Source organism: Chionomys nivalis, chromosome 3 (assembly GCF_950005125.1).
Source record: "Chionomys nivalis chromosome 3, mChiNiv1.1, whole genome shotgun sequence".
Lineage (NCBI taxonomy): Eukaryota > Metazoa > Chordata > Mammalia > Rodentia > Cricetidae > Chionomys > Chionomys nivalis.
This window is the reverse complement of record NC_080088.1, coordinates 113,922,003-113,934,371: the sequence shown is the minus strand read 5'-3', so window position 1 is coordinate 113,934,371 and position 12,369 is coordinate 113,922,003. Positions and strand designations below refer to the sequence as shown.

The 12,369-nt window shown below is 41.4% G+C and overlaps 1 protein-coding gene and 1 non-coding gene across 3 annotated transcripts in view; one reads left to right on the top strand and one right to left on the bottom strand.

Annotated features, from left to right (window-relative positions):
• Nucleotides 1–2,717: 2,717 nt before the first annotated feature.
• Nucleotides 2,718–2,824, bottom strand: LOC130872344 (U6 spliceosomal RNA). Its single transcript, XR_009056945.1, has one exon. It is a non-coding gene; the product is annotated as a U6 spliceosomal RNA (small nuclear RNA).
• Nucleotides 2,825–3,780: 956 nt separating this feature from the next.
• The window catches only part of Chfr (checkpoint with forkhead and ring finger domains), a 37,017-nt gene continuing 28,428 nt past the window's right edge, over nucleotides 3,781–12,369 (top strand). For both annotated transcript variants that reach the window (XM_057765938.1, XM_057765937.1), the window contains exons 1-4: nucleotides 3,781–3,858; nucleotides 3,971–4,114; nucleotides 7,623–7,722; nucleotides 11,810–11,919. In XM_057765938.1, the coding sequence (XP_057621921.1) occupies nucleotides 3,982–4,114; nucleotides 7,623–7,722; nucleotides 11,810–11,919 (343 nt within the window). In that variant the 5' untranslated portion in view covers nucleotides 3,781–3,858; nucleotides 3,971–3,981. The remainder of the gene's footprint in view (nucleotides 3,859–3,970; nucleotides 4,115–7,622; nucleotides 7,723–11,809; nucleotides 11,920–12,369) is intronic.

Sequence of the window (12,369 nt, the reverse complement as noted above, 5' to 3'; positions counted from 1 at the left end):
CTGGGATTAAAGGCGTGCACCACCACCGCCCGGCTAAAATTAAAGATATTTTGAAGGTTAATTATTATAGGACCCTGCCCCTGTAGGTGTATCTCTCAGTAACCACGAAATCATCTGCAAAGAGTTAAGTAAACCATCTTTTTCCTTAGTTCTCATCACCATCATCATGCCAAAAAAAGAAAAATAGCTCTTGTAAAACTAAGCTAGAATTGCTTTAGACATGACGACAAGAAGCAGTAAATTTACTTGAAACAGACTACCAAACAGGCCCCATTGCAGGCAACACCATGCCCTATCATTTCCTACAGACATTGTCTTTATGTGAGTGTGGTAGTTCATACCTATAATCTGAGAAGTTGGGAGGCTGAGTTGTGAAATATATGAGTTACAGACTATTTTGAGCCTAATACTTTGAGATCCTGTCTGAATTAAAGAATGTTGCATTCTCTCCATCTCTCATTGAAAGGAACTAATTTGCATTAGACTTCACAGAAGTTTTTCCTTCCAGTATAGTCCTTTTGTTGTTTTTGGTTTTTCTGAGACAAGGTTTCTCTAATTAACAGTCCTTGGCTGTCCTGGAACTTGCTGTTGACCATGCTTGCCTTAAACTCACAGAGATCCACACACCTCTGCCTCTGAAGTGCTGGGATTAAAGGTGTGCAGCACCCACCTGGCCTAATTTGGATTCTTTTTAAAAAGAAAATGTCCAATAAAAATTTTGAGAAGATCTTTATGAAGTTTCTATCTGGACAACTGAATGAGGCACTGTTTACACACCAACTAGTCTAGGTATAAATGTCTATATCACAAGTCTTGCCCTTAAGGAATTAGCAAATTAAGTAATTTTGTAAATAGGCATAATTAGAAGACGTCATTGTTGAATTACATACATATAGGTATGCATCTTGGTAACAGTACGGCAGTGATCTATTTCCAACGTGTTCACAGTCAGGAGTCTCCTCTGACTTTCCTTATTTGCAACAATGTGAAGGGAGAGTCCACAGTGAGTATATTAGTAAACTTAATTTTTTTTCTTTCTATGATTTAGGAGGTAATGCAACTTTGTTGATTAGCTTAAAAGAATACAATTCAAATAAGTCACACCTAGAGTATGCTTTCCATGAAAGTTTCAGAAGATACCGATACCGTGCTTCAGATAACTTGACCTTAGTGCTTTGACAAATTATAAGTTTCTGCAGTAAGTGTGGTCTACTGGACAAAAGGAGACTTCTTTGATCATGGCTGAAAGCAGCAGCAGTCTATGAGCATCAACAGAAACATTATTCTGCTGCCTGGGGGACCAAACTCCAGCAGTGCAGGGCTCAAAGGGAATCCATACAGTCGACATACTACGGCTTTTTTATCTGAGGGGTAAGGAGAAACTCACACTCTCGGTCGTGTCCTTCTGTATTCTTTCTTCTCTCTGTGTTTTATATTCTCTTTCTTTCCTTTTTTATGTTTTTAAAACTTTTTTAAAAGATTTATTATTTATTATGTATGTAGTGTTCTCCTGCAAGTCAGAAGAGGGCATCAGGTCTTATTACAGATGTGAGCCACCATGTGGTTGCTGGGAATTGAACTCAGGACCTCTGGAAGAGCAGCCAGTGCTCTTAACCTCTGAGCCATCTCTCCAGCCCTTTTTACGTTTTTTGAGACAGAGCTTCTCTGTAGCCTTGGAGTCTATCCTGGAACTCACTCTGTAGACCAGACTGCCTTGAACTCAAAGAGATCTGCCTGCCTCTGCTTCCCAAGTGCTAGACTTAAAGGTGTATGCCACCATTACCCATTTTATATTCTCTTTTCTTATCTCTATCCAAAAATGTCCCTTCTGTCTGGTTTTCTTCTTAATTCTCTCATTGTTGATTTTTTTCCTTCTAACTCTATCCTTATTCTTTCCCTAACAGCTTATACACCCCAAAATCTTTCAGGCAATATAAAAATTACAATGTGGTTACATTCTATTTATCAAGTGAATGATTACAATGAATACATGTGAAAAATAGCATAGTTTTCATATCCCTACATAATTAAACACTTTACATATTACAGGTATAAAACAAATTATCCCCAAGAACCCATGTATATTCATACCCAAGCAACTTGTTATAAATTAACAGAGTATAAGCAAGCAAGGTATTCTTCTTAACCAGTTCTTTTGCTGGCAGGCTGCATTTTGCAGTTACAAAGAAGGACCAATCATTTAACTTGAAAGGTAATCTTATAAGGAATCTTAAAGGAATCACAAGCCTAAACTTTTATACTTGAAAAACAATCACTCAGCTCTACTTTAAATTTTTAGGATGTATACCCACTCATCAATAGGTTTTTATATCAGGAGATTGAGAGCAGAAATGGGTACAAGGAATTATTCATCATCTTTGATCACCAATCAATCCTGGAAAGGAAAGGAAATGAGCTAGTAAAAATTGGTCAGCTTTGCTTTTTTGATTCCTAACATCAAAGCTATTATCAAAATGTCTTAATCTAACCTGAGGTCATTCCCAGGCTTTGTTTCAGCTGTGATGCACACCAAATCTGTGAGGGCATCTTTCTGCATCAAGATTAAAAAAAATTTGAGCCAGCCTGGATTCCGAGACTCAATTGTTTTCCTTCATTGTCAACCTGAACCGCGATCCATGCAGCTTCTTAGAGGAAACTCTTACATTTCTAGATGTATGATACTTTCTTGTATTTCTTTTTTTTTCTTTTCTATACTTTTGAATATGGAACGCTTCACAAATTTGCGTGTCATCCTTGTGCAGAGACCATGCTAATCTTCTCTGTATCGTTCCAATTTTAGTATATATGCTGTCGAAGCTAGCACGTATTTTTTTTTTTTTTTCGAGACAGGGTTTCTCTGTAGCTTTTGGTTCCTGTCCTGGAACTAGCTCTTGTAGATCAGGCTGGTCTCGAACTCACAGAGATCCGCCTGCCTCTGCCTCCCGAGTGCTAGGATTAAAGGCGTGCGCCACCACTGCCCGGCTTCTTTTCTTTTTGTTTCATTTTGTTTGTTTGTTTCTGGTTTTGGAGGCAAGGCTTCTCTGTGTAGCTTTGGAGCCTGTTCTGGAACTCGCTTTGTAAACCAGACTGGCCTCAAACTCAGAGATCCACCTGTCTCTGCCTCCTGAGTGCTAGGTACTCCTTTAAGGCTAGAGTACCTCTAAGTGGACTTGCATCTGTCTTCAATTTCTTCCTTCTTCCTGGGCATTCTTTTTGCCTATGTCTCACTTTCAGCAAGGGCCACAAACATGCTTGTGCATCCTTCTTTGGGATACAACAGTGGAATGACACGAGAGTCTAAGAAACAGGATTTAACGTGGAAAGATATCGCAAGTTAGAGACAACTTACAGTATTCTGATTGACACCTTTGTTGCGCTCCTTGCGAAGGGCTGGTCCAGTATACCAAAATTCCCTATTTTATGAACTGCCGTGTGAAAATACTACCTTAGCTTGCTATAAGTTAACCGGCAAAGCGTATTTGTATTACATGCAAGGCTTTAAGGGTTTCCAATTTAGAAGTTACTCGATCCTTTTTGCTTCAATATAAGATGGCGCCCTCCACAGCTACTTCCGTGCTTTGCAGGCGAGTAAATCAGCTTGCCAGCATCCAAGATGGCAACCAGTTGCGCACCCTTTTATCTGCGCAGGCTCGGATCGCCCGGGCCCTCCCCCTCCGGGTGGCTGTTCCTGGCACCGCTCTAGCCGTCGCTCTCTGTGGGCACCGCCGCCAGCCAATCGCCGGGCGTACCGCCCTAGGCCCCGCCCCCGCCTCCTGTGGATCAGCTGAGGGACCCGAGATGTCTGTTGACAGCGGCGGAGGCTGTGTGGCCGGTTCCGGGCTCCGCGCAGGGCGGGGGGTAAGCTGGCTGGCGGGAGGGGTCCCGGCTGGGGGGAGCGGCGGCCGGCGGACTGGCGGCGGTGCCGAGTTTGTGAGGTAGTCCCTGAGCCAGCGTTTCCGGGTATCTGTAGATGTGAGTCCTATGGAGCTACCAGTGGAAGACGAGCCGCAGCTACCGCAGGAGCCCTGGGGGAGGCTCCTTCGTCTAGGCGCGGAGGAGGACGAACCGCAAATCCTTCTGTGGAAACGCGAGTGGACCATCGGAAGGAGGAGAGGTGCGGAAGCCAGAGCGGAGTGAGAACGAGGATAAGGGCTGAAGGGGTGGACAGGGATTAAGGCTAGGGACCCAAGGGGTGTACCCCACCGAGAACAGAGACTGAGGGCCTACAGCAGGATCGAAGACCTAGGCATTGAAGTGGGTTTAGATGGGGGAACCGGCAGGGAACTTGAGGTGGGAAAAGTACAGGGCTGGCGGTACAGAGACTACCAGAATGGGGAGGAGGGTGCACTGTGCTTTCCAGTAAGACCTGCTATTTAGTTACTTACTTGTCTGTGGCGTTGATCCTCAGGTTGTTTGATGATGAATATTTTTCAGTTCTCATTACAACTTTATAAAGTAGATCCGTAAACATGTCCTTTAGAATACGATCTTGTGTCTATTACTGTAAACGTCTCTTTCCCAACAGAATGAAATTAGCGAAAGGAAAACTGAAAGGTTATGTAGCAAGTAGACACTGTTGTTAACAGTTGATGAGTGAAAAAATAAACCACAGGAACTTTTCGGAAAGAAGTGCCTGTCAGGCTGCGGTGGCTCACATCCTAGCACTCTGTGGGGCAGAGGCAGCTGGATCTCTAAGTTCAAGGCCGCCTGGTCTACAGAGTGAGTTCCAGGTCAGCCAGGGCTACACAGAGAAACCCTGTCTCAAAAACCAAACAAGAATGCTTTAAGACAAATGAGAACAAAGAAATGCTGGAAGAGTAGGATGCTGCTAAACCAGTGTTCGGAGGGCAATTTCTAACAGCAGGGTTTCTATCTGAAGAGATCTCAAAGTCCCAGGAACTAGAATATTTCATTTAATGATTCTAGGAAGCTGAGAACTTCAACAAAGTCATGCATAAAGCCCAACCTTACTTGCTTTTGGCCAACAACTTACCTTCCATTAACTTTGTATTGACCTTATTATTATTTTTTTTTTAGGGGGATTGGTGAAATCTTACATTAACTACTTGTAAGAAACATAGCTTGGGGCAGAGAGCTCAGGTGGTTAAGTGCTTAAGGACCCGAGTTCAGATCTCCAGCACCTATGTAAAAAGCTAAATATGGTGGTACATGACTGTAATCCTAGTTTGGGGGAGGCAGAGACAGAAGGATCTCTTAAATTTACTGGTCAACTAGTTTTTCTGAATTCTTGAGTGCTAGGTTCAGTGAGAGACCCTTTCTCAAAAATTAAGATGTAGAGTGAGAGAGGAAGATGTGTGACATCTACCTCTGCAAACATGATCATAAGTGCACACACATGCATTAGAGAGCCCATTATAATATATCTGTCATATTTCATGCATGTTAGAACAAGAAACAAAAATCTGATTATCATAGAAATGCTTTCAGTGAATGTATTAATATCACTAACAATGTAAAGGACATTGTAATATAATATACCTGTCATAATATTTCATGCATGTTAGAACAATAAACAAAAATCTGATTATCATAGAAATGCTTTCAGTGAATGTATTAATATCACTAACAATGTAAAGGACATTGTACTAATTGATTAATACACTAGGTGGAAAGCTAGATCTAACACCCAGAGGTTGTCGTCTGATATCCACATTAAAAGTTTTATGGAATTGGCTTTGAATGCTAGAGAAGAAGTTGTATCTTAATAACACAGGGATCTTTGAACTCCTGCTATCTTCATCTCCTCAAGCCAGTGTCATTGGCTTTCTACCCTCGCCATGACTTCCTTCAGCTTCCACTAGTTGTCAGATACTTCCTCCTTTAGGGCTCTGGTCAGAACATTTGAGGATAGGAGTGCTTCTATGAACCCAGCATCCATGGGCCCTTAGCTGGGCCAAACCTTGTCTGCGTCTTCTACCTTTTCATATCCTCATCCTCCTCTATGGTGGCTAAGTTATGCCTGCACTTTGGCTGGGTCTGTTGAGCTACTGGCAAGAAATGAAAAGGTCCCTATGTAGAATCTCAGACCCTGTGTGACTGTCAGACCGTATTGAGCATGAGGCTAATACCATAAGTAGGGGCTTGGGACCTTCTGTGACCATCAACACTACCTCAAGACCATGGAGGACCTTTAGGACAAGATTCTTGCTGCCTTCATTGGCAGATTTGTCCAGAGGTAGACAGCACCCATCTAGCTGCAGGTGATTTGTAAATCAAATTTTAGATGCATTAGATCAGATTCTGTATCTGGGCCTGAAGAACTGATTATGGATAATCTAGAGATGTATGTTGCAAGCCTAGAGGAAAAGCTGATGTACCTAAAGAATCATAAAACATCTTGTGGTTGGTCAGGCTGGTATGAACATGTATGCGACTCTGAGCATTGACTTATCCATGATATAAAGAGACAAGACAGTATTAGATTGTGGCAGAAAAGAACTGGAAGGATGAACAACTGATTTCTAATCAAACTGGCTGAACTTTGAGGTGCTTATCAAATGAAGTAACGCCACATGAGCAAGTCTTAGGTTACTGACCTATAACATATCCTCCAGAATCTTGAGATACAGCTTCAGTTGTAGCTTGACATCCTGGAAGGCATGCTAACAGAAACAGAAGTCCACTTTAGATTCTAGTTGGCGCAGATCTAGGTAATGATCAGCTATATTTAAGCCCATCTTGGTAACATGTGTGCTGATATCCAGGAGTGCCAGCAGCTCTAGGACATCTTATGGTGACTGGAACAAGATGTTGCCATCTATGCAGCCTGGTTAAGGGCCAGTGTGTTATACGCTCATCTCCCAGATCCTCTGAGTCATTAGGTGTCTAGGCTTCTTTTCTTACAGAAGGTTTCCTCTGGTAGGAAATGAAGGAAGGGGTGCTGGCCCTGGGTCTTTTCCCTTCCTTGCCAATGAAACTTGGTGGACTAAGGATGGGAGGTATTGAGTCTTCTGATCCCCCAGTCCATAGGTCCATAAAGGAGTCAAAGCACAGGCCAAAACAGGATAAGGTTGTGATTTCATGTGGGACATTGTCTCCTCCTTACCCTTCATGCCTCCCTCCCCTAAGGTAGATCTTAAGATATATAGCCCAGGCTGACCTACAAATATGATCTTTCTACCCTAGTCTGTGAGATGCCTAGTAGTGGGATTCTTGCCTAGCTTGTTCTTTTCACGTATATATTTATTTGTTTATTTTTGGTTTTTTGAGATAGGGTTTCTCTGTCTACCTTTGGCTGCCCCTGCCTCTTGAGTGCTGGTATTAAAGGCATGAGCCACCACCACCCAGCAAGAACTAGTTTAAAATTAAGCCCCTTTGGACTTAATTTTGTTTTGTTTTGTTTTTGCAATTGAGATATTATCTTCTGAGCTGTTTGTGTGGTAACCTGTCATAAAGAAGCTGTTGTTATAATGGCTGTCTCCCAGGTGACCTGGTGCAGGAAGATATGGGACATACACCCTGTCCCTTTACTTTAGGTTAACACTTCAGTATTTAAATATTGTTTGTGTCTGTGGGCACAGTTGATCACAGACTAGAAAAGCAAGGCAGTAGTTCTCACAGAGCCCACAGTAATGTTCGGTGTCTTCTTGCCTCTGTTTCAGGCTGTGACCTCTCTTTTCCCAGCAATAAACTGGTCTCTGGAGACCACTGTAAACTTACAGTGGATAAAAAATCTGGTCAGGTGACACTGGAAGATACCAGGTGAGCACTTTATTTTTCTCTTTCCTTTTGTAACTTAGGAAGCTGACATGTTGTTATAGTGTAAGAGAGGCTTCCTTTTTCTAAACTGCTACTCAGGTTCTGAAGTCACCAGGATGTACATTCTCTAGTTTCCAGCGTGGGATCCTGGGTGTGGTTTAGTTCCTATAGCTCATTTTCCTAATTAAATCAATGACTCAGAAACAAGATTTAAAATATATTGATAGTTTTTTCTTTATTTGAAAATAGATTTTTTTTTCATACAGTATATTCTGATTATGGTTTTCTCTCCCTCTACCCCTCCCAGTTCCTTTCTACTTCCCCTCCCATTTCCACCCCATTCTGTCTCTCATTAGAAAGCATGCATATAAATAACAACAATAATAATAAATATAATATAGTAAGAGGGAAAAAACAAACAAATTGGAATAATAAAATAGAAGGAAGAAACCCCAAGGAAAAGCACTATAAAAAGATACAAACACAGAGAAATATTTATTTGCACATTTAGGAATCCCATAAAAATACAAAACCAGAAGCCATAATATGTATGCAAAGGACATTATGGTAGAAATCAATAAATAAGAAATTAAATTTTTAAAAAAGAGAGAAGAATAATAATAAAAGCCCCGACACAACATCATGAAACAGAGAGCCTTTAAAGATGCTATGGGCTCTACCACTGGGGCTTAGTGGGCGGGTTCCTCCTGGATGCTCTTAGGACAATCTCCTGTCAGAGGTTCTGCCTTCTGGAGCAGAGGTGGGTTGGAGGAGAAGCAGGTAGGCAAGCCAGAGGCACAAGGACAGGTTGGGTAGGTGGAAGTGATAAGTAGAAATTATAGCAGATTATTTGGATTTCAATCTAAGAGCAGGAATTCATTTGTTGAGAAAGAGTATGAAAATGACAATTAGTGGATGCTTGGTTGTAGAAGGCCAGTTATGATTGTGTCAACATTGTCGTCTGCATACTGTTTATCAGTTTTACTGGGACATTGCAGGAAATGACTCAACTGGAGTTGGCATAGGGCCTGTGAGAAGCCCCTCACGGAGTTTTCTGATGGCAAAGGATTACATTGAATATTCCACTTTGACCTATATTCATTGGCCCAATGCCTACCTTTGCCACACCTTCTGCATAATTCAGAAGGGACATTCTGATTGGATTATTCTTAGAAAAAACATTGTTACTACAATCCCTTTTAAGGTGACCTTGTTTGCCACAATTATAACATTTGACATTTCGACTTTTCCTTAAACCTCTGGAAATCACCTCTCCTCTCCATGCTACATCACGTTCAGGAGATTCAATGTTGATTGTATTTCTGATCCATTCATCCAAAGGTGAGGACCGTGCCTTTACTGGCCTAATTATCCTTTTGCATAGAGAATTGGCATTTTCAGAAGCCAGAGATTCAATTATTATTTGTCTGACTTCTGAATTTTGTATCATTCTATTTACTGCTGAAGTCAATCTTTGTAAGAAATCCATAAAGGCTTCCATTGAGCCCTGTATAACTTTAATAAATGACTCAATTTTCTTTTCTATTTCTCCAATTCTCTCACAAACATTCAAAGCTGCTGCGGGGCATAAACTCAGGGTGTGGTCATCAAATACAGTCTGCCTTTCTATAGTAACATATTCTCCTTCTCCAAGAAGTTGATCTTGGGAGATTTCCCTACCTCTAGCTTTACTCTGCTGTTCAATAACCTTAGCCTCTTCTCTGAACCAGGTACTCCTTTGTAATTGTGGACCAGGCTCTAAAACACCCTTAATCAATTTTATCCATTCTTTAGGGATAATTCTATTAGAAATTAATCATGAGTTTAACATTTGCTTCACAGTAAATGAATGCATGCTGTGTGAGACTTTTGCTTCCTTGAATCTTCTTAAATCTAACATTGGCACAGGAGCCCAGTTAGCTGTAACAGAGCCTCTGCCATTTGGCAATTCCTTAAGGTTTCTGGATATATTAAGGTTGTTTGTCTGAAAACCTTAGGCTGTTCCTCTTTATTCTTATAATGCAACACTAAAATTGGTTCTCCATTAAATTCCTCTTTCTGGATTTGAATATCTTTGTGATCTGTTTTATTAGGTTTTTCTAAGGCCTGTATCCAACTTTTTTTAGTGATAAGACAAAAATGATAAATCTGATAATGTTTACAATTGACATTACATAAATCCCATCTAAATTAGATATTCTCTCATTTAATTGTTCAGTTTTCAAACTGCCTAGTATATTATCATATAGAGACCCAAATCCCTCCATTGTAATGATTTTGTTTGTTTATTTGTTTTGTTTTGATTTGTTTTTTTGAGACAGAGTTTCTCTTTGTAACAGTCCTAGCTGGGAACTAGCTCTTGTAGACCAGGCTGATCTTTAAATACGCCTCTGCCTCCCAAGTGCCGAGAGTGCATCACCACCACCCAGCTTTCCCCCTTTATTTTATGTGAGAAAAAACTGTCTTTTAACTAATTCCTCTCTTTAAGAATTTCTAATTGTCTTACCAAATCTACTGACAATGTTGATGAAGACGTGAGGCTGATTGCTGTTGTGTGGAACAGTAAACGCCTGACTGGAATTCAAGGCAGCTACCTAGTTTGGCAGCAGCCTGAGAAGGGTTTCAGGGAGAGTCTGCAACCCACAGTGGTGGTGGTGGTGGTTGTCTGAAAACACACAGGGGATTGTTCGGAGAAAGCTTGTGTGGTAGGGGACTGCATGAAGGCAGAACCAGCCAGTCTAGTGCTGGTGAGTTCTGTGACATTTGGAGCCCAGGTGCTTCTGGAGACTGTTTCAGAGAGGCTACAACAGGAAAATCCCAAACTTGCTCAGAGGCTTGGGGAAGAAAGAAAAGAAAGCCTAGCCAGGTGGGCTTGGAGCCTGACATGCAACTCTGGCCTGTACTGGTGTCTTTTTCATGAATTCATACCCCAAACGTTGGGTGCCATATTTAGCGTGAGTAATAAAACTCAGAGACAAGTATTGTGGCTCAACCTGAAGATCAGAAAAGCAAAAGCAGCCAAGCCACTAGAGAGCTCTTTCAGAAAATCTTCAGACTGAAAAAGAACAAGTTACTGTCTCATCCTGCCTTATATTCCTCTCTAATGCTGGGATTAAAGACATGCACCACCATCACTGCCTGGCCTGTATGCTGACTAGTGTGGCTGTTTTGCATTTTGTTCTTCAGGCAAACTTTATTAAGATACAAATGAAATATCACTACAAGTAAGTGGGTAGTAACAGGCAAGTTTTTTGTCTTAGAGTATTATCAGGCAGTATATACGCCTTTGTGAAACTCATATGTGAAATGGTTAAGTAATTTCTTTTTTGTTTTTTATTATTATTATTTTTTTAAAGATATGATTTCTCTATGTAATGGCTCTGGCTATCCTGGAACTCACTCTGTAGATCAGACTGGCATTGAACTCACAGGTGTTGCATGTAACTCAGTACTGGTGTGTGGGTTCACACGGGTCCATGAAATGAAGACTCAGAGACACATGAGAATGAACTTCGGCTCTGTGGCTGCAGCGGGCTCAGTCTCTGTGAACTGAAGCACTTTCCCTTTGCCTCTTGGCATCCTTATTTTTCCCTATGTTTACACTTTAACTAGTAGATTTCCTTATCTCAAAACAAACTGAATGAAGTTTCCAAAACCACAATGCTAAAAACCTGATTCATGAGGTACCACGGTTTTCCGGGTTTCCTCCAAACCAAGTTTTGCATAGGCTTTGTATCCATGGGAAACTCCCAGACAAGATTCACACAGGGCAACAAAAGGTATCTGTAACACAAATGATGGATTAGGAGCTAGGCCAGGTATAGGCCAGCAGGGTTTCATGTCTAGTGGAGGTTGCTTGCTAACCCTATGGCGCCAGGCCAGTGGGACATTATGCCACACACAGAGATCTGGCAGCTTCTGCCTGTCAAGTGCTGGGATTACAGGTGTTTGCCACTACCAGTTAGTTTCCTTTCCCTTCGGAGTATTTTCAAAATGGTAATCCTGAGCAGATTTCTTAATATCGCAGAAAGATGTTAACCCTACTTAGTTATTTTGAGTAGGGCAACTTACGCCTTTGTTTTCTTTACAGTACCAATGGAACAGTGATCAACAAGCTGCAAGTTGTTAAGAAGCAGACTTACCCTTTGCAGAGTGGGGATATCATCTATTTGGTATACAGGAAGAATGAACCAGAACACAGTAAGAGAGAAAAATTTACTGCTGTAGATACTTTTCCCAGGTGTGGCATCAAGAAGCTGTCTAACTTAGGCTGGAAAACACCCTCAGAAAGAACACGTGTTGAAGCAGACATTTGTATAGATAGTAACAATTACGGTGTTTTTTGTTGTATGCACTTGGATGAAGTGCTGACTTTTGGGGCACAGCTTTTCTTCAAGAATGCCAGCAGGAGCCTCACATCTGATAATGGCAGCTAAGGAGGAGTAAATGGGCTGGGCTGGGCTAAACAGTAGAATTGAAGTGTGGAAATAAAATCCAGATGGGGCCCTGGAAGCCATTGCTAGGTCTACTCTTGGAGACTTTACAAGGTTAGACTGCACCAGTTCCATATAGGATAAGGAGAGTTGTAAAAAATCTTTGAAAGTCACCCTGAAATAATTGAAAAGCATCATAAACTCGGTAAGGAAGGAA